This window comes from Phalacrocorax carbo, chromosome 25 (genome assembly GCF_963921805.1).
Source record: "Phalacrocorax carbo chromosome 25, bPhaCar2.1, whole genome shotgun sequence".
Classification (NCBI taxonomy): domain Eukaryota; kingdom Metazoa; phylum Chordata; class Aves; order Suliformes; family Phalacrocoracidae; genus Phalacrocorax; species Phalacrocorax carbo.
In genome coordinates, this window is record NC_087537.1 from 6,457,853 (window position 1) to 6,479,948 (window position 22,096).

At 44.7% G+C, this 22,096-nt stretch overlaps 1 protein-coding gene across 1 annotated transcript; it reads left to right on the top strand.

Moving 5' to 3' along the window:
* Positions 1-3,689: 3,689 nt before the first annotated feature.
* On the top strand, positions 3,690-13,351 carry LOC104046236 (protein Wnt-9b). The gene is made up of 3 exons (XM_009506349.2): positions 3,690-3,939; positions 9,780-10,045; positions 11,015-13,351. The coding sequence occupies exons 1-3, from the start codon at positions 3,864-3,866 to the stop codon at positions 11,489-11,491; spliced, it is 819 nt and encodes a 272-aa protein (XP_009504644.2). The 5' UTR covers positions 3,690-3,863; the 3' UTR covers positions 11,492-13,351.
* Positions 13,352-22,096: the final 8,745 nt, after the last annotated feature.

Sequence of the window (22,096 nt, forward strand, 5' to 3'; positions counted from 1 at the left end):
GCCCACTAATCCTACCCTATTAGTAGGTACAGCTCTCTTGTGCTGTGGAGATCATCACATCTCATGTAAAAGTTTGAAAATCTGTTTGCCACCATTTCTGCCATTTACACTCATGACATTTTAAGCAATATCTTTTGCACCACTTTTTCCTTCCTGAGTGGGCTCTGATGTGAATAGTTTGACATCCAGTGAGCTACAGAAGAGTGTACAGTTATGACTTTATAGTTGCTACTTGAGGAAATGCATCAAAGACCCTGACAAACCTGGGGGTGCTCAATAGCCCCTAGTTAAATTGTACCTGCTTAAGGTCTGAATTTCTGACTTCAGCTTTCATCTTGTGCATCTTGCTTTGCTGTTTACCACTAGACTAAAGCACTGTCTACTGTATCTTTTCCCCATGAGAAGGGATTAATGGATTTTAGGCCAATATCCTAGCCCCTTGGGGTGAGGATGTATAATGACAAGAACAAAAAGTGAGCAGTTATCTTTGCAATTCTCTGTTTTATCCCCAGTTCAGGTCATACTATTGGACTCCTTTGGAAATAGAGCCACCAAGCCTCTACACTAGAGGTCCTGCTGCTTCTGAAGCCCCTGTGAAAAGGAAGGGCTGAGAGCTGATCACATCTTTCATAGGAAGATGACTAGTCTAAATAGCCAGTGAAGCTACCACTGCTGTCTCAGTAACATCTGACAAGGGATGAATGTTGGTTCAGCTGGGATGGAGGACACTAAACCGAGGATGGAGACTGGCAGGAGGGGAGGTCCCTTTGTTATGAGAAGGGATTTTCGGGAGTTAGGGTGCTTGGCATGGGAGGTAGTTCTGTTGGTATGTGGACAATCAGTAGCTTGGTATACAGGAGTTTAGTAAAATTGCATATGTGGCTTTCCAGCAGTGAGCAATTTTAGTGTTGTTATATGAGGCCCTTAAACTGTTATTTCCAGTGTCAGTTCCCTTTTTCTTATTTTTTCTCTCTGTAACATGAAATTAGGAAACTTTTCTGCATGGGGGTGCAGATACTGCATGGCAAATTGAGAATAAGCACACATACATTTAACTTGCTGATGAGTTCACTTTCCTGGGATGTGAGTGCTGGAATCCCACGACCAAGCAAAGACCAACTCTCTAACTCTCTGGGTGAGTGTTGTTCCTCCTCCAGCTGAAGTAAGAGCAACACCTCTTCCTGAACCCGGCACTGTCCCTGCGAGTTAGGTACAGTCTGACCACCCCTAAGAAGTCAGATTTTTGTTGAAGTCTAAGCCTCTCCCTGCCCATGCTGGTGTTGGCATATCTTGATCTTCTTGAGCTTCAGAGCATGTGCTTATACACCCAGGGAAATATAACTTCGATGAACGTGTATATTGGTTCTAAAGCACCACAGTGAGCCAGGCAAAGCAGTCAAGCCTGCTCATCATGTGTTGGTCTCACTCATTTGGGACAGCCTTGTGTCCCTCACCACAGTTGCTCCAGCTCAGGACTGCCGTGTCCCTTGTGCACCAGATGTTGCTGCCCTCTCTGTGCAGCCTGGATTGCTCTCTGAAGATCATCAAGCTGTATTAATTCCAGTTTCTTGGGCTTAACCTGGCCCCTAATATCTGTCTCTGTTTCCAGTATTGCCTGTTTATCTCTTGGCTCTCACTGGAACATCTCTTGTTTCTGTCCCAGTTCAGCAGTGACAATGGGATAACGAGATTCTTCTCAACCACTTGGTTTCTAAAGTTTAATACTTGCTGTGTGATTCACGATGATTTCCTGGTTCTTGGTTAGTTAGCAGGTCTCTGGAAGATTTCCATGTGTCGGTTAGTTGCACTTGTTCCTGATTGCAGACATGTGAGTGCATCTGGAGGCTGTGGGCTACTGTGAGAACGAATGCAGAAGCGCTGTGGGGTTAGGTCGGCTGAATTGTGCTATAATTCCCATGCCTGGATAGACTGGATTGACTACAGAGAGATCTAGACAACTAGCTCAGAAATAGATGTCTATAAAGTATGTGGAGGATTAAAATTGCAGCTGCAATGCTTGGCTTGTATCCTCCATAATGAAGATTATATCCCTTATAAGAGTATGGTCTTACTTGAGCAGTTGAATGTTATAAATGTCTGTCTTTTGTGGAGCCAGGTAAGTCTCACCTTGGTCACCTCCATTGATTAAAATTAATTGCTTGTGAACTGGAGTGTGGTAGAAAATGTGGACACTTGTCATGTTCACTGGCACAGACTTTCCACTTCTCCCTCTGCCAGCACAGGCTGGCATTTGCTGTGCAGAAAGAAACGCCTGGAAACACGACCAGTCAGACCTGGACAGATAATTTAGCTGTGAACGAGCCATGCTTTTACAAGGAACCTGATAAAGGTGCAGAGGTGAAGAATCTCACTTCCTACACTGCTGTGGGGAATCGCTTGGTTGGCCTTGTACCAACCTATGAACCAGTGGCCCTCTCCATCAGCCTCGGTGTGCTCAGGCACTGAGCCGTGCAGGGCAGGCGATGGAGAGTCACCGCTCCGCTGGTGGGGGTGCCAGCAGCCGGACAGTCTTTGCAGATGTGCTTAAGAGATTGCTCCTGATTGCATCCCTCCCTGTCCAGCTTTGCTCGTCTGACTCCCACACTCACTTCGTGGAGCAGCACAGTCCAGTTTGCCTGACTGGGGGAGAGGAACAAGAACTAACTGGCTTCTCTGTTTGTCCATGTTGAAGTCCCTGTGGACTGGCAAAGAAATCAGTGGGGTTTGGGGCAGGGGCGACGTAGTCTGCACATGGTAAGGTTGGGGCTGGGATGTGTCCACATGTAAAGGTTTAGGAGGTTTCCATTTATCTGTCTGTTTTCGCTATTTTTGGGGGTGTGGGGGGGTTGATGCACTCTGCGATCCTTACCCATTTGGTAATCAGGAGCAGCACTCCTGATCAGTGTGGTGCAAATGCATGAGTCTTCCCAGTTTGTTCGCAGCCCTCAAGTCATGCATCAATGCAAAACAAAATTTGTGTGTTTTCAAGCATCCTAAAGATATTAAGGGAGATAAATTTTGTAAGAAAAATATTGTCTTGCCATGAATTGTGAAACTGTTTTTCTCAAAGGTTTGTGACATTTTTCAGCTGAATCACATACAAACACCTTGCATTTGGCAGTACATTTTTAGTTGACCTTCCCATTATTTTTTCAGCAAGAAAATGTTTTCCAGCAAAAGTAGCGCTTGCTCTAAAAGGTGGTCACCGATCACGTCCCCCTGTTGGTCTTTCCTAGCTGTGTCTAGTGGTATGGCACCAGCGCAGACAAAGCCCTGAGAGGATGTTGCTAATGCTTTATGGAGTTAGCACAGAGCTGTGACGTGCAGTGACCTGCAGCACCATTCAGTAAAACAAATCTCTGTATGTGACGGTGAATGTACTGCGAAGCAAACAAAACTGCAGGGGTGTAAACGTGTCCTCTTCACGAAGTTGAGCAAACTTCCCACCCAAGGCTGCTGGTGACAACACACATGCGTTTCTTCTTTCTCCCCACAGTCTGCTACTTTGCCTTGGTGTGTGGTGGAGGTGGGGTACTAGATCTAATCAATCTGTCTTGATTTATCTTCTGGGCTGGTAAAGTACCCTGACCAGCAGCTTTCTGAATATCCTTCCCTCTGATCACCTTTTCTCTTCCATGACTGCCCTCCTCCGTAACTCACTGCTTTTTCCACTTTCTTTCAGCTTGACCGGGAAAGAAGCTCTGACCCATTTCCCATCCCTGGGACCCTCCACAAACTCTGCCCAGGGGAAGGTCCACGTGAAGCAGTGTGACTTGCTGAAGCTGTCCCGCAAGCAGAAGAGGCTTTGCCGGAGGGAGCCCGGCTTGGCAGAGACCCTGCGGGATGCCATCCGCCTTGGGGTCATGGAGTGCCAGTACCAGTTTCGGAGCGAGCGCTGGAACTGCAGCCTGGAGGGACGGACCAGCCTGCTGAAGCGAGGTACAAGGTAGTCTTTTGTTTGCAGTATAAAATCTCACTCGGTGCTGTAGCCGCTGGAATATGCATCTCAAATCAAGCAAAGTGGGGCAGTAACCAGGGAGTGTGGAGATCATCTGTTTTGCCTAGGAATGGGAGCTGTGCAGTCCGTGCCCTCTTGCCACAAAATATATCTTATCCTCGGCTTCCTTGTGCAGTTTGTCATCTATTAAAAAGTAGATGGAAGTTCTTGACTTCTGTTTTTTTTGTCCAAGACCAGAGTTTCCCAGGCTGACCATCTTCCCTGGCTGGCAATCCAGGATGATACTGTGAAAAATAAGGGTTAGTGCTTTATGTCAAGGGGACATTTTAAGAAAAGACTCTTTTTAGCTATTTGAGTATTTTCGTATGTAAATCTCTGTTGTTCTCAGATACAGAATTTAATCCTACTTTACTGTTTGAAAAAGCTATTTATCAGCATTAAGGCATTTCAGCACATGTTTACAAATATCTCCAAAGGATCACATATATTTGGAGTTTCTGCAGAAATTCAGACACAGTGGGCAGAAGAGCCACTGGCTTCTGTTTCACAGATGGCTTTAGAGGAAGAAAATGTTGTATAAGTTCTGTATTTGAGCTAGGAGGGAGCATAATAAATCTTTTAAATTATAAGAGTTTGAGAAAAACAAAATGAAGGTAGACCCTGAAACTCTTTCTTACTAGAAGTTCCCAGAACATGCACATACACTCTGCTGAACCTGCCCTCGTCCCAACATGCTTGACCAGCCTGTTACTGAGTTTCAACCCTTCAATAATGTTCAGGGGCATCTACTGAGTTTCAGTCTTCTGTATTATTGTTTCAGTCCTTTGATAACATCTAGTAAGATAACGTCTTAAAAAAAGGGGGGGTGAATAAGCCAATATTAACTTTGAGATTAAAATGTTAATTTTAATTAGCATTGGGATTGAAACTATTTAACATTTCCATTTAAAATTATCAAATTCTATTGAAGTAAATATTAAGTTAATATTTTTGTAAACCAGCGCATACAAGATCATATTTATTCCATTGCAAGGCTCTATTGTGAATATTTTTATCACACTGTGGTGTGGAAGAAACTATTCGTGATTATTTTGAGTGACTTTCTGACATCTGTACCTTCATCAACCTCAGAAAACTTGAAAACGACAATTGAATAATCCTTGTCTTCAAATGGCTGGAAAACATTTAATTATCTCATGGTGGCATGCCTCAACATTTCCATGGGCTCCTGGCTGACAAAATAAAATATCACCTGTAATTTAAAACCTGTTTTGGCAGATGAGGATAAGTGTTTGAAAACTTTTATTACACAATCTTAAGGATCAAATGATGATTTAATACAGAAAAGTATGCTGTATACATCTCCTATATGAAAGGACAGTTGGCTAGAAGCAATTACTAGGTTCTCATTTTCCTTTAACTTGCAAATAGGTTAGTTTCTTTCACAAAGAACATGAACACTTTCAGCTGCCAGTTTTGATCTGTTTCTCACCTTTTCCTACTGCTGGTTTGTTGCTGCCTTGGAAATTGTTGGTCAGACAATGGACTATGCTCTTTTCACCCAGGCAGTGATGAAGAGATTTAGAAATTATTAAATCATTTGATATCGCCATGGTCCTAGAGAAACTGTAAAGAAAAACACACACTTTTTAACTCTCTTTAATGGTCTTATGTGTGCAAGAGGGGAAAAAAGACCATGCCCCAGTGACATGATTAATTTTTGTAATAAGTTAAAAGCCACACTTAATTTGCAGTGACAACAGAAAATCTGTGGCTGATCGGGATCACCTGTGTTTTTCCTGCTTCTACATATGCCAACATCTTTTGTCATTTATTTACAGACTTTCAGTAAAAAAAAAAAATGCCCAGAGCTTTCTGGTTTTTGAAATGCCAGATTTATTTTCAGTCTGCACCATTTCTTGTTTTACATTGACACTCCACTGGATAAAACTGGGAATTTCTTTTTGCATAATCTACAATCCTTCTATGACTATTGCAGTCAATTATGATGCAGTCTTCACTGATCCATGCAAAATCCTTCTGCATTCCTTCTCTGCTTCTTTTAAAAATCCATAAAAATTAGTAGATTTAAATTTATTCTGGACAGACATTTCAAGCCATCTTGTTGCGTGGTGGCAGTTTGTGTCTTTATATGAAGTTTGTGAAGCACCGATGATCTTTCAATTTCCAAGCTGTGCCATAAAGGCACTCAAGTGCTGCTGGAGGTCAGGTAAGCAATATTTAATCTCAAACAACATGGTGATTTGGGGAAAATGAATACCTCTAGCAAAGGCAGCTCAGATCCAGCTACTCAGAAAAATCCTTGAGAAACAAGCACTCTACAATCCCTGTCTCCATCAGTCCATTTCTTTGCTTCATGTTGGTCAGATTCTTTAACCTTCAAGCAGTGGTTTCACTGATGTCATGAGGACTCTAGGAACGGCTCAGCAAAGGAGCAGTGGCTCAGAAGTGTAGAATTTCCATCACTTTGAGAACTCAGTTGGACAAAGCCCTGAGCAACTTTATCTGGCATTGGAGTTAGCCCTGCTTTGAGGGGGAGGTTGTACTAAAGACCTTGAGAAGTCCTTCCATCCTAAAACTTCCCACAATTCCATAGCTTTCTGGTCTGCTCGTTTTGGTTTCTTTGGGTCTTTTTGTTTGTTTGTTTGTTTTGCTTTTGTTTGGTTTCTTTTTCCCAGAGAGATGCCTCTTCCACTTGCTCTGAAATGCTCACACTGTCTTTACTGTAGCATTGAAAACTCTTTGACCTTCAACATCTTGCCTTTGGCAGAATCACCATATGGCTAAACTCCTCCTATTACAGTTTTCCTTGTGGTCTAGAGCACGCCACACCACAGAACAGCATCTTGCTAGAGTAGCAAACGTCTTTCTGTATTTATAGGCTGCTGAGCTAAGAAACAATTCCAGAGAGCTCAGAGGAAGACTTGGACATGTGCAAGGTCCTACCAGCGGGAGCTGGCTTGCTTCAACATCTTCAAATTCAACTCTCTGCTGGATGTTTGCAACCAAACCAACAAGCCAACAAGACATCTGCATTTAGATGTTCCCCCTTGCAGCGAGTGTTTAAGATTACATTATAGTCACTGGCAACTCCGTCAATGGGGTCAGGAGAGTGACTCAACCCTAAACCAGACCCTGACAGCCTGGGCATCGGGTCCAGGCTCCACCGGCTGCGGTGACAGGAGCTCCATTGGCACAGTGGGAGGATAGATACCCAGGACACATGGAGGAACCTCCATTTAGATCTTCTCAAATCATGTTCGATGAAGCTGATCCCGGCTCATTTGTGCTATGTCCTACTGAAAATCCAACCTCAGAGGCTTCTCTGTTGTTCATTGTTATTCCACAAGGACTTAAGGACCGTTTAGTTTTCCCTCTGCTCATGGGGTTTCTGGATTAAACAGTTGAATGGTGATCAGACCCTCATGATAAAGTAGAAGGAATCATCTTAGACATTTCAGACAAGCATTTGGCAGCCTGGTGACATCGAACTTTTGCCATAAAAGGAGGTGGGAGGGGGGAGAAGAAGGAGACAATTTGAAAGTATTCTCGTTATCTTCAGTTACTTCTGTCTGCAGTGGCCTGACCACAAGCAATGGTCTCTGATTTTAAGTGGGTTGAAATCTGGCCAGCACTTACGTGGAGTGCCACAGAAGAAACCAAACCATCACTGGTCAGAAATAGCAGAAGCAGTGGTGTTCCACAAAGTCAGATTTAGCAGGGTGTGTGGAGCTGACTGGTACTGCTAGCTTTATATGGTACGGGAAAGCGTTTCTAAAATGCTGTCCTCTCTTCTGGTATCAGTATGTCAGATAGGATATTGGGAATCTGGTAAGCAATTGGACATTAGCTAATGGAATTATTTTTTCAGATTTAGGATCTCAAATGTATCTTATCATCTCTCAGATCCCTCTTTCGGGTTAGCCACTGTTTGAAAATGTGTGAGCATCATGTTATTATCCATAATATGTATGGACTGTGTCCCATACCAGCTTTTCCAAAGCTTTTGCTGGATTTGGTAACATTTTGTCATTATTATTCCAGTACCCTGAGAGATTTTATAGAGCATCATCAACCAGAGCGCTTAGTTGTAAGTTACTTGTCCCAGTGATACAGCAACTAAAATGGTGAGGTAGGAAGGAGTTTGTTGATTGATCTCCTTGACCTCCTCCACATTTTCTTGACTCTCTCATCCACATCCATACTGTTGCTAGATCTTTAATCTAAAATTCTGGAATTCCAACAAGCTCCTATGAAGTCTATATTGAAGTTGCTAACACAGCCTCTCCATTATGGCTATGATTAGTCAATTTTTTGTTCTCTCTGATAGCTATCAGAAGAACTCTTTGTCCTGTTCTCTGGTCAGATTTATGGTGACTTCACCCAGATCTCAGCAGTCAGTGGTCTGATCTATTATTACAGCTGGATGGGAATTCTTTGAGGGAACAAAATGATGGAAAGATTTGAGGTTGGACTGGATGAATTCTAGAGGTCCCTTACAACGTCTGTTCAAAGCAGGGCTAACTGCACGACTAGACCAGGTCTCTATGGTCCTCCCCCTCTCTTCAATTTTTGGGGGAAACAGATTTGTTTCCTTCTGATGTGGAAGGAAATTTGGTATTTTCCGATATGGAATATTTGTTTGCTTCAATGTGTTTCCTTCCATGTGATGTGAAAGTGTTTTATTTTTCATAAACCAAAATGTTTCTTTTTTGGCCAATCTTATCCATTCCTGCACTCTGACTCAGATTCAGTCACCTGTTTTTCTCTTCCTTGTTCCACTTCCTAAATTGTGGACTTGTTAAGCAATTTCCTATTCGTAGTTTTAATTTCTGCAAACAAACTGAAGGAAATGTTAGATTTTCCCCTGGATTAAATAGGACAGGAAGGAAATAATCAAACCAAAATATTTTGGGATTTAGGTCAGGTTTGTGTCAATCAATGTTTTCTGGAACTTCCGTGGAGCTCATGGGTGTCATACCAACATGCCCATTCCTATCTGATTCCATGTCATCAGACTGAATTTCTATCCAGGCACTGAACTTTCTTTCCTGGTTAAAATGTCATGGTGTGTCACGGTCGCGTATCTTGGGGCAAATATAGCCAAGCTGGAAAGTCTGCTTTAGAAAGGAGAGTAGCTTCAGAAAGCATCACCACAATCACTTGGAGTAGATAATTTACAGGGAAGTCAGAAAATCCACTCATGTGCAAGAGAGTTTGTCCTTGCCCAAGATGTCCTTCAACACAGAACCTTTCCCAATCAAACTTCTTGTGATCTTCCCATATGAAATGCTACAATACTGTGCCAACACAGCCCCAGATAAAACCATTCTAAAATAATGGGTGAGATTTTAAAAATAGTTTTTCAGTCTCTAGTAAATATTTCCTAATTTTAAGCCACACCATGATTTCAGTGACAGTCTCTCTTCACACCATCAGCTCTGTGGTGAGGATGAGGACAAATGGGGTTTCATGACTGTTGCTTTTTGCAGTTGAATATTTTCCCAGGACTGGCTGTTGCCACCCATCCCTTGATTCATGGGTCCTCTCCTACCTCCGTATTGAATCTGACACAGCCATCAGGTGAGACAGGGGTGTTACTACACCAGTTCCTTCAAATGTGTTGTTGAGGTTCTCTGCTAGGAATGGTGTGCAGGTAATGGAAGAGTTTTGTCTCTCTGTATTTCTAAGTATTGTCCTTAGTTTTAGTTCATGGACAGTGAGGAAGGCCAGTGAGGTGAATGAACACCTTATTTTGCATTTTCTGCTCCTACCCTCTCCTAATCCTTCTCCTGTGCAGGTTTTAAGGAGACTGCCTTCCTCTATGCAGTGTCCTCCGCAGCTCTCACCCACTCCCTGGCCAGAGCATGTAGTGCTGGGCGCATGGAGCGCTGCACCTGTGATGACTCCCCAGACCTGGAGAACCGCAAGGCCTGGCAATGGGGTGTTTGTGGAGACAACCTCAAATACAGCACCAAGTTCCTGAAAAAATTCTTGGGTCAGAAGAGGATTGGAAAAGACCTGCGGGCCAAGGTGGACATCCACAACACCAATGTTGGCATCAAGGTGAGAACCTGCAGCAGCAGCAGGCCTAGAAAGAAGTTAGAACTCAACGCAAGTCTTCTGTGATTCTGTGATTCTAACCCATCCTTAGCCAAGGCTGTTTGTGAGGGAGGTATTCCCTGCCCCTACTCACAAACCATACCTGTTCACCAGTGTGTCGTGGACCCTGTGGTACTGAGAGCTCCCTGGAAAGTCTCCCGAACTCTGGTGTGAGGAGTTCCATGCTGAGTGGCAGCGTTAGCATCCTGTGTCCTCTAGTGGTATCAGGGGCTGAGTGACAGCAATATGCAGCACGGTAGCCATTGTAAAACTCACTGGCTGAATTATTCCATGCATTATCCCATGGGCACAGGGAGTTTTGAGAACAGCTAGAGCTTCAGAGCTGGCGGGATGTATGAAGCAGATTGCAGGCTGACACTCTTGAGATCAACTATGAGTCTGCTGGAGATTTGCCATAGAACTAGTCATGTCACAAGTTTGGGTGAGGGAGACCATTAGATCAAGCATTTTGGACTGTATGTTACAGGCTACTGACTATCACTGTTTTCTGTATTTACTGAGTCCAATTACTTGTTTGATTAGAGCACTATCTTGATTTGAATATACCAAAGAGAATCCCCCATGCTGGAGATACTCGGTTTTCATTGCTGACTACTCCTGCTATTCCAAATAGGCTTAGTAAGAATTTGACAGGCCTTGGTATTCAGCCCATTTGTCCTCATTCAGGCTTTGTACTCTTTGGCTCACCAGTCAACTCTGTTGCAATTCTATCCATTCCTATGGATTTTTTTGTTGTTGTTGTTGTCATTGTTTTTGTTTTGTTCTTTTTTTTACTTTGTCCTCCATAAAATAGGAATATTATCAATAAAACAGAAGTAATTCCAGGCTGTCTGCAATCTGAGGTACTGCCTTTACCCAGAACTAAGCTCATGGTCCTGGCAGATAATGACTACCTCTCCTCTTCCTCATCAGGCTGTGAAAAATGGTCTCAAAACCACATGCAAATGCCATGGTGTCTCCGGCTCATGTGCCGTCCGGACGTGCTGGAAACAGCTTTCGCCTTTCCATGAGATTGGACGACTGCTGAAGCTGCGCTACGATGATGCTGTCAAGGTCTTCAGCACCACCAATGATGCTGTGGGACACTCGGAGCTGTCTAGCCCACAGAGACACAGCCATTCCCCCAAGCACCCCGCTTCGCCCCGCCCTACTGACCTGGTGTATGTGGAAGACTCCCCCAGTTTCTGTCGTCCCAGCAAATACTCCCTGGGAACTGCTGGGAGGACCTGCTCTCGGGAGGGCAACTGTGACAGCATGTGCTGTGGACGAGGCTATAACACCCAGAGCCGGCTGGTTACCTTCTCTTGCCACTGTCAGGTGCAGTGGTGTTGCTATGTTGAGTGCCAACAGTGCATGCAGGAAGAGGTGGTCTACAGCTGCAAGCAGTAAAGTCAGAGCTAGAGGGTCAAGAGAAGTCCTAGAGTACAAGAAAGCAGTAGGGAGAGAGAGACATCATTCTCTGCTGTGGGGTGAGGGCAAAGGCAAGCACCAAGTATCCAGTGCTCCTATTATCTCAACGTTGAGATCCTCTGACCTGGGAAGAGCCTCTGTAAGAGGGGTGAGCACCAGAGGTTTTGTCAGGTATCAGATCAGGAAAGAGGGACAGAGACTGGGGGCAATGTGGGGACAGCAGAACCGCTAAAGCAGTCAAAAATATCCCTCTTGAGCTAAAACTTGTACTCTCGTCTGCAGGAATATCCCCCTCCTCCATCCCTCACTTGCACTTATGTAAATGCGTTGGGGTGGTGACACGGAAATGCTGAGGGCTTGCACCGTGGTTCCTGGAGAGAAGACAAAAGAATTAAGGGACCGGGGAGGCAACTAACCAGAGACTGGATCCTGATGGAGCAGGGACAGCCTTGTTCCTGCAGCAAGGCAAAAGGATTCTGGCAGCAAGGGATTTTCAGTGGTGTTCTCTGGGAGCTCGTTGAATCCTTTCTGCTTTGAACTCAACACAACGTTGAGTAGTCTCATTGATGCAAGAATTGTGCCTCAGAAATACCAGTTTACAAACAAATGGAACTTGTGTCCATCATCTCCCAGGTCTATAGGCTGGACGTTAGACTCCAAGTGCATTTTAACCACGTTTTAACTTTGCTGTACACAGGAGACCTGGAATTGCCTCTGTGACGGTGCATGTATCACAGGAACTCAGCTGAGGTCTATGAAGTTGCCCCTCTGCAGCACGCTGCCTTGCAGGGGGTTCTTTTATGGTGGTGGATCCAGGGTGATGGTGCCAACTACGCCTCTCTCTTCCCCTCCTCCCCAACCAAACTATCAATCGTCTTTTTGTATTATGTGTATCGCTCTTTGCTCTGGTGCCTGAGGTGCATCACATCCCACAGTTCTGCCCGGTGCTAACGACAGGTGAAATTTCTGAAAGGGAGTTGGGAACCACAGGAACTGGGGCATCCTAAAAATCTGCAAGTCGTGAGTGACAGTCTCTGCACTGAAAAGTTAGATATATCTAGACAATTCAGGCATCCGGCATGAGACAAGGTGACCTGGGGGAAAGAGCACAGCCCGTTACAGACCTGTGATCCCCTGACTTTGAGTCATGTTTTTCTAGTTAACTTTAACTTAAACACAACAGAAACAGCCTGTTTTGTTTCTCTGGTTGTGTCTTAGAGAGCAGTCTTGGAAACAGCAGTGAGGCACTCCCTGACCTGGCTACCAGATACGCATAGAGGGGTGTAGCACAACCTGCCTGGATGATGAACTGTATTACAGTGCTTGGCGGTGTATTCGCCTGCTGCAGGGAACTTCCTGGTCAATCCGGCAGCAGCAGTTAGAGTGTGCACTGTGAGCGGCTCTGGACGGTCCCTGAGACAACAAAGCTGCCATATTTACTCAGTTTTGTAGTGGCTGTAAACCAGCAAGCAGGATGCTGGTGTGGAGATGGGCTGGTGCTGAAAAGAACATTTAAATCCTTAAGCTCAGACCAGAATTCATTGGCAATGTAATGGATGAAGATGCTGGTTTGGGTTGTTTAGATAGACTGATCCATAGGCTGACTCAGGCAAGGTTTCAACGCGATTGAGTTCTCCTAACAAGCAGTAAGATCTCACCTGTGTGCTCCAGCTCTTGAGTGTGGATGTGCTGAAGTCAGGCAGCTCATCCATTCATTTGCATATGCTTTGAATAATTACTTTGCAGTGGTGAGTCTGTATTCACACTCTCTTTATCTTTGCCTTGTTGCCCTTTGCTTTTTTGATTTCTGCTTTATAAAAGGATGAAAGAGAGCTGTCTCAGAGCAGATCTAGCCATCAACTGGCTGTTTAGAGGCCACTAACACCTTCCCTTTGCCTAGCCACAGGTCTTTTAATGGGCTTATTCCTTTTTATCCTTTTTCTGGCTCAGGTTGGCTTGAACTGAATTAAAAAGCTTATGACAGACTTAATACTGCAAATTGGGTTAATTGGCCTTATTTTTTTTTTTTACCTTCTAAAGGCCCAAGAAATTAATATTGAACAGACCACTATTTACATGTTGCTTTTAATCTTTTTGGAGTTGAAACCTTCCCACGGGTCTCAATGTTCAGCACTCAATGAAAAAACATCCCAATGAGTTAAAATTGTCAGGAACAGGCATCATAGGTGAAGCGACAAAGGAATTAGCTCTGCTCTACGCTACTGATCCCAAGCCATCTGCTGCACTGACCTCCTGGCTTGTCCAGCACTGGAGAGGAAGGGAGCACCATATCACTGGAGGGTTGTATGGGGATCCCATGCCATTGCATGGAGCATGCTGATTTCAACAGGGGTTGGGACTCAGTGGGAGGAGAGGGGAAGCACAGCTTTGGGAAACAAGTGGAAAAGGCACCACTCTGTCCTCTTGCTTTTATCAAAGTTGCACTTCTCAGTTGTCCACTGGCCCGTAATTTCTGGGCATGCACCATCCATTCCCCACACTTAGATGTCACAATTTGAGGGCAGCTAGGATGCTCCTAGGTGGTGGAAGGTGCTCTTGACGCTCTTGTTTCTTTTAGTTTCCCTTCTGGGCTAATGTTGACAATGTGAACTAAGGGGGTTCCAGCAGACACATCACTGCAGGTTGGGATTCACGCATTGTGCAGGTCAGGCAACAGGACTTGCACAAGGTCACTGCAGGCAAGAACTCAGGGTAGAAATGGCTTTCAATGGCTAAGTTCATGGCAGCTTTGCCATGAAGCTTTTCAAAGAAGCAAAAACACTTCTGTAACCTCCTAGTAATGTTATCTGGGTCAGTGTCACCTGCTGATGGCTACATCCCAGTGAGGGGTTATGAATTTGCTCTCTTGTTGCTTAAAAGAGCAGGGTGTTTGTGTCAATTTGAGTGTTAGCTCTGCTGTTAAGAGCTTTGTGTTCACTGAACTCCAGGTGACCCTGCTGAGCAGCATCGTGTTTGTAGGAATGTCAGGCTGCACACTGGGAGCAGGTCAATGAAGCTCTGATGTGCTCCTGCCCTCCAAACTCAACTTGGACCTGTTGGAGATGATCTACCATCCATCTCACACATAAGTGAAAATCTGTTTTCTCCCCTCCCCAGTGACTCCAGTATCAGCAGAGGCTGGAGCTTGGCTGAGGTGGCCATTGGGCTACAGGCTAAACAGGAGTGTTCCCGGACCTGGCTAGTGGGTACCCCCCAGGTACACATAGAGTGCACTAATTTCAAAGGAAAGCTTTTTGTCTTCCTCAGACTCATTCTTCTGTACTATTCCTGTAAAAAAGAGAGGAGAAAACACACAAGAACAGACATGTAGGAAAGTCTTTTCATCTTCTCCAGTGACCTGGTCCTGCTCTGGAGTGAGTGTGGAAGGAAGTACGTGCTACTAACACCTTTCTTTTTCCTGTCAAGAGCATTTAAAATCTGTAGTCTAACTCTCCCATTCTAAAGGCAAGCCTGGCTTCCACACAACAGAAAGCGTTATTTTAGTAATATCCTTTGTCTGGCTCTAAATGTTGCAAGGCTTCAAGCAGTAGGTGAATGCACTTCAGAGGCATGTTAGGTGTTTTGCACAACATACTCAAAAACAAGACCAGAAGGATGGTAAGATCATTATTTAGGTAGAGAGGAATATGGTCAGACTAGTAAAACTTGCAACTTCGGTTATTTGTGACCTTTGCAGCTGAAACACTGATGTCAGTGGGAACTGAAGGACAGGCTTGTGGCAAGGAGACTACACACCTTTATTTAGGCAACTACATCAAAACCCTTCGGTGTGGCTATTTGGGACTGAACTGGTCCTTTGGCAGTCTTTCAGGCAAAGGTAGCACATTTAAGGCAGAACTAAATACTGCTTTGCAGCACTTGAAAAAAACCCCTTTGAGTGTGTAGCCAGTGTTGTGTGGGCGTTCATGCTTTTGAGGTGGTGTCACCAAGTCCCTTGCCACTGAAAACACCGACACCTGTGAAACGTATAGGGATTATCTCTAGCAATGGAGGTTTTTAGCAGTGACCTGTGTTACTGCTTCAGCTGTGATCTGTTAAAACTGGCAGCGTCTATGCCATGCCGTGATTTTGTCCAGTCTTGCTGCCAGCAACTATGAGGTGGAGCTGCCCTTTGTCTTGAGCGTTGGGTTAGCACAGTCCCTTGGGGATCTCACAGAAACTTTAAAGTAAAATAATGTAAACAAACTAAATCAAAAGGTGAGGTTGTGTCTGGGAAGTCCTGGCTCCACACAGGAACTGTTGAATAAGGACTGGACAAAAAGATATTTCTGGGGAAAATTAAGCACTGTTTTTTCATGTACCGAAGGGGACTTTTGTGCCTGCAGCTCCTTGCCATGCATGGCTCAGAGCTGCTTGAGAAATGGTGAAAATGAAGAAGATCTGAGGAAGATATAGCTCATTCTCTGGTATTCCTGGGGAGAGTTTGGGCTCAGTTGAATGTGGCAGTTTGGTGTTTGGCTGCAGTAAATTTTGGTTGTTAGCTGTCATGCCAAGTCTGGACAAGGAAGTCTGATGGCCTCCGACTTTGCTCTGCAAGCTTAACTCAAAGCCTATTTCAACCCTCCCTGTCACAGCTGAGAAACTTTCTGTTCAAACCCTGCCAGTCAGAACAGGCAGCCTCTCTCTGTCTGGAAATCAAATGATGAAAACTGATGGGAAAGAAATAATTTAAAATGCCCCAGATGAGGTCTGGGGAAAAGACCTGAGCACATTTTGAGTTTGAGGCAATGTTGGTATCACTCCTTTTGGTATCCTTCAATACTAAGCCTTTTAGAAATGGTACTATGGATAAGGGAGTGAAAAGTTTGCTTGAGGCAGATGGCTTTTCTTTCTTTCTTTCTTTCTTTCTTCTTTCTTCTTTCTTTCTTTCTTGCTTTCTTTCTTTCTTTCTTTCTTTCTTTCTTTCTTTCTTTTCTTTCTTTCTTTCTTTTCTTTCTTTCTTTCTTTCTTTCTTTCTTTCTTTCTTTTCTTTCTTTCTTTCTTTCTTTCTTTCTTTCTTCTTTCTTTCCTTCTTTCTTTCCTTCTTTCTTTCCTTCTTTCTTTCCTTCTTTCTTTCCTTCTTTCTTTCCTTCTTTCTTTCTTCTTTCCTTCTTTCTTTCCTTCTTTCTTTCCTTCTTTCTTTCTTTCTTTCTTTCTTTCTTTCTTTCTTTCTTTCTTTCTTTCTTTCTTTCTTTCTTTCTTTCTTTCTTTCTTTATCTTCTTTCTTTCTTCTCTTTCTTTCTTTCTTTCTTTCTTTCTTTCTTTCTTTCTTTCTTTCTTTCTTTCTTTCTTTCTTTCTTTCTTTTCTTTCTTTCTTTCTTTCTTTCCTTCTTTCTTCTCTCTTTTCCTTTCTTCTTCTTTCTTCCCTCCCTCCCCTCTCCTCCCCTCCTTCTCCTTCCTTCCTTCCTTTCCCTCCTTCCTTCCTTTCCTTCCTTCCTTCCTTCTTCCTTCCTTCTTCCTTCCTTCCGTCCTTCCTTCCTTCCTTTTCCTTTCCTTTCCTTCCTTCCTTCCTTTCCTTCCTTCCTTCCTTCCTTCCTTCCTTCCTTCCTTCCTTCCTTCCTTCCTCCTCCTTCCTTCTTCCTTCCTCCTTCCTTCCTTCCTTCCTCCTTCTCTTCCTCCCCCTTCCCTCCTCCCCTCCCCCCTCCCTCCCTCCCTCCCTCCCCCACCCTCTCCCTCCCCTCCCCTCCCCTCCCCTCCCCCTCCCCCTCCCTCCCCTCCTCTCCTCCCCTCACCCTCCCCTCCCCTCCCCCTCCCCTCCCTCCTCCTTTACTTATTTTATTTTATTTTATTTTATTTTATTTTATTTTATTTTATTTTATTTTATTTTATTTTATTTTATTTTATTTTATTTTATTTTATTTTATTTTATTATTTTATTTTATTTATTTTATTTTATTTTATTTTATTTTATTTTATTTTATTTCATTTCATTTCATTTCATTTTTTTCTTTTTCCTTTTCTTTTCTTTTTCCTTTTCTTTTTCATTTTCTTTTCTTTTTCATTTTCTTTTCCTTTTCTTTTCTTTTTCCTTTTCTTTTCCGTTCAGTTATCCAGGGCTATTTTAGCACCCAAGCTTGGGCAAATGGCGTTAATATTCAGAAATGTGATTTACTTCAACTAACAGCAATGAGAGTCTTTGTGTGACCAGGAAGCAAAACTTGGGCTTGTTTGGCATTCAGTATTCTTAGGCTTGAATTTTAATTTCTTCAAGAATCAAGACCAAGCATTATCTTGAGCAAAGCTCTTCCGCCACCTCCTGGAGATATGGGATGTGAAGACCTGGGCCTCCATTTGATCTGTGTGTGAGCTTTTAAATTTTGCTCCACACCTTCTGATGTACTACAAAGCCAGTGGATGTACCACCTCTTTGGTTATATGTGCAAAGAAGTTGTTGGAATGACAGGCTGACGATCCAAGGGGATCACACTCAAGTCTTTACATGGAAATCTTTTCAGCAGCAGAGGTGAAAGTTTATGCTCTGGATAGAAATAATCCTTTCCCAAGCACAAATGTACAAATGTACAATGTGACTATCAATGGTAAAAATCTGAGTTGCACACGCTTTCCTGGATAGTTTTTTGATTCAGGATTAATCATTTCCTCTGTACCTAAGACCCCAGTAACCTGAGAACAGTGATAGCTCTAATACTCCTAGCTGGCTGGGATCCTCACTACCCACACGAGGGCTACTCTGTAGACACAGGTTACTCCCTGCCTCCATGTGTACTTCTAGTCCAGTTTTTGCCTCTTCTGGTGTGCTGTGGTGCTGGGTTTAGTAGTAGTGGATTTAGCATGCTTACTGCAGGAAGGAAATAATCCATCAGAAAAGTTTCACTGAAGTGTATAAAGTTCTGGTGTGGATGGACCCCACCATCCCCAAGAGAAGAGCTGAACCTGCTTGGGAAGAAACCATGTATCTGGAGGCTGTCCCGTAAAATGATTAGACACCGGTAACTCCTTGAGGCTGAACCAGGGATCCATGCAGCGCTGCTGCTGTGATGGAATGGTAGTGCAATGCTGGGGGCCGGGGAGCTTTGTCAGAGCAACAAATAGGGCCACGTAAGCCAAGAAATACTAATGAGCAGAGTAACAAACCCCGCTCATGCAGTAGCCACTTCTACACCCTCAGACACCTTGTATAAGACTGGGAGGCCAATTTGTGACAATATAATATGTCACTTGAAAAAAAAAAAAGGCTGTGCTTTAAGGGAAGCAAAACATTTGTCTACCTCAAGATGTAGAACTTCTGTGACAAGAAGTATGGATGTTATTTATATTTCCTCTAGAAAGAAAATGGTGCTATGGGTTTTAAGTTGCATTACAGTCCTGCTTGTACCTTGTCCTCATTTTTATATAATCCTTTTGATTAAAACATGCGCATTTGTGTAGCTGGTTGTGTTGTCCAGTATTGCACTAGTGTCTGCACTGCTGGTGTTCTTGTCAGTCAATAAATACCAGTTGTTTTCTAAGATCGTACATTTCTGCCTTTCAAGGAACATCCCTGGAAAATAGCTTTGCATAACTCTCTTCCTTCACTGGCACATTGATGTTATTTCTTTAGTTCTCCTTTACCTGCACTGTCTCCAGAAGGTAACTAGGAATGTCCATTTCTGCCCACCCAACAGTAAGGGCTGCCCAGGTAGGCTGAGCTCAAATATGTGTTGAGGAGATGTCATGCTAGTGAGGCAATTCTCACCAAGAACATGCCAGTGGCATACTTCCTGTAGCAGCAAAACAAACTGGATGCTCATGTACCTGGTTGCCCTGTTCTGCTGCTGGTGCCCTGTGTCAGCTGTTTGGATGTAAATATTTGTGGAACTTGGGAATTGGCTGATGGAACTGGTGCAAAAGTTGCTTGGCCTCAAAGACATGACTCCAAGGTGGCCTGTGGTCCTCAGACTCTCCCTGGGGAGATAAGGGCAGTTGTCGGACGGAAGACCATGGACATATAGAGGAATACTAGATCACAGTTTTTACAGGTAGGGGTGATGGACCTGACCTTGTCCTGCAGTGATGACACCAGACAAGTGGCTCTTCTTGCCTTCATCTTGGACATGAGGGAGCTGCTGGCTCCAGCAGTCCTGAGCAATGGCTGATGGTGGCTTTACCAGGTGATCCCAAATAGCTTCCTCAGACCTTGTTCTGGCACCAGGCCAGCACTGCATGGTGACGCCTCATCACTTTGTGGTGCTCAACAGTGCCGACACAAGGCCAGAGGAAGGGTCATGGCCACAGGCTGTGTCTGATGCACATGCCAAGCTAAGCCTTACAGGAAGCATGGTTAACTGCTAGTCCAAGGCTCAGCACAGTCCATAGCCAGTGTGTGCAACTGCCTTGGCCCAGCATGGCCCAGAGCTGCCAATCATAGGCCACAACAGAGACACTTCACATTGTGGTCTGCTTTCTAGTTGGGACTTTGCTGCCCCATCCCCTTCCCCGCCCCCCTCCCTCCCCAGCTCACTCCTCTGCTCTTGCACAAAACTTCTGAGTTCAGTTCTGGCCTGCCAGAAGGGAGGACAGTGTTGCCCAGCCCTAAAGGTCGGCACATTGCTGTCCAGCTCCTTGGCATGTACCGAGCTGAAAGTGTCAGAAATACCATTCAGAGCAGTTGGGTTCTCCTGGGTAAAGCATGCCAGTGCACTGGGGATGGTAAATAATTCAAGACACTCATGGGTCCTCTCCCAACCCTCTGCCCTAATGTAGGCTTCTGGCAGTCCCTGTTCTCCTAAGATCTGCCTAACTTGTCAACCGAAGTAGTGCGGTCCATACAAAATTGGCCTCCTCGTAAAGATAAACCAAGCAATATATCTCCATAGACATGCTTCACAAAGTCAGTGGCATTTTCTTGGGGACTGGATGAGACAAGGGGGAGCAGATCTAGCACTAGCCTCATGCGAGGAAAGTCTGTCATAAGCACCATCATGCCTCAGGGCTTGGGTCAGCTCGGTGTCCCCAGAAATGCTCCCCCTGCAACATCACTACTGAAGTGGGGTAACCACCATCCCTGGAAGTTCAGGGAGAGCCACACAGCTCTCGTATCACCCTCCTTAGGTTCTTTACTGATAAGCAGTGTGTGGCTTCTTGGGGAGATGCCTGTTCTAGCCTTTCTTGTGGCTTGTTTTGCAACCTCGGTCATCCCCAGTTAATGCTTCCCCTGCCCCGATGAAGCAGTGGTATCTACTTAACCTCCTCGGTGGATGAAGAGTCCTGACTCTGGACATTTTTTGGGCAGACTGTGCCAGGATGTGTTAAGAGTTCTGCCCAGATTGGTTCTGCTGTCTCATGAAGCAGCAGTGGCTACCGTGTTCTTCCGGATGCTCAGCAGCGCAGCACGGAGACAGCAAGAAATCAGCCTTCAGGTGAATCAGGAAGAGATGCTGAGGAGAGGCAGGCTTTGCCTGTGTGCTGTTTTGAGTCATTTGCAGGCTGAATCTGTCCCAGTATGTTGCCTTAAGCATATCCTTAGAGGCTATTTTTGCCTGAAAACTGTTTCATAGTACCAAAAGGCAGCAGGGCTGTGAGGTCCAGGGCCAGAGACTAAATGTAAACCTCAAATCTTGCTGTGAGAGAAAACAGTCCTAGAAGAAACGGAGCATTGATGGAGATCTGGGTGGCAGAACATGGTAAGATATGCCATCCTCCCTCAGCAGGGACAGGCAGCACAGAGCCTGGGCACACAAGGGGCCAGCCAAGCCCTGAGCAGGCAGGTAGTTTTCCTGAGACCATCTGATCTTGGGTTAATCAAGACGTGAGGTATTTGTTTTCTCAGTCCTATCGTGCCTACACAGAGTGGAGGGGTTGTGCATGCGCTGGGTGGGTGCAATGAAACCTCTTCGTGCTGCTTGTTCCTGTCGCAGAGGGATTAAAATGTCATGGGAAAGAGCTTCTGGCAAACGAGGCAAGTAGGATGCCTTCTCATTTGTGCGGCCATGCTGAAAATCCCCCGCCTTGCTGGACGGAGCAAAGCTGGACCATCGGGGTGGGCAGGCCTCCTGGATTTTTTTAGAAGATGTGCTGGGTTTGGTATAGACACGCTGTGATACCTCCCAGCCAGCCCTGCCATCACCCTCCCAGGCAGTGGAGACCTCCAGCGAGCTCTTTGATGGCACAGCTTTCACTAGGCAGGAGTCCCAGAGCAGCAGGAGTCCTAGGAGCAGCAGGAGTCCCAGACACAAAAGGCAAAGGGTAGTTTGCAAGTCACATCTTAGAGAAGCAATTTGGCCCACAAGACACTAATCTCTCAAGCAAAAGTATTTCCAGCATTTCCTATATCTAAGTAGCATCATGGATGGCCAATGCCCCATTGCTTTGGGCAAGCAGCTCAATCCAAGCCACTAATAAATAGCACAAATCAGATTCCTGTTTCACGTCAAGGGTATTACTATCACTGGGTAGTTCTTGCAATTCCCAACCAAGCAATTTTTCCCTCTCATCTGCAATTGTATCTAAATTATTGCGCAAATCAAACATCCCCTACAGTGACACCTGCAAAGTGTGTGAGCCGTGTGTCCTTAGCACAGCTTTGCCACTGTTCATGTTTTCAACCTGGATGCTGAAATACCGCTCGATGCTCTACCTTCTTCA

Coding starts and splice junctions, on each gene's coding strand:
- LOC104046236 (XM_009506349.2), top strand. CDS start 3,864: ATGGAGTGCCAGTACCAGTTTCGGAGCGAGCGCTGGAACTGCAGCCTG. Junction 3,940..9,779: donor GACCAGCCTGCTGAAGCGAG/GTACAAGGTAGT, acceptor TCTCCTGTGCAG/GTTTTAAGGAGACTGCCTTC. Junction 10,046..11,014: donor ACACCAATGTTGGCATCAAG/GTGAGAACCTGC, acceptor CTTCCTCATCAG/GCTGTGAAAAATGGTCTCAA.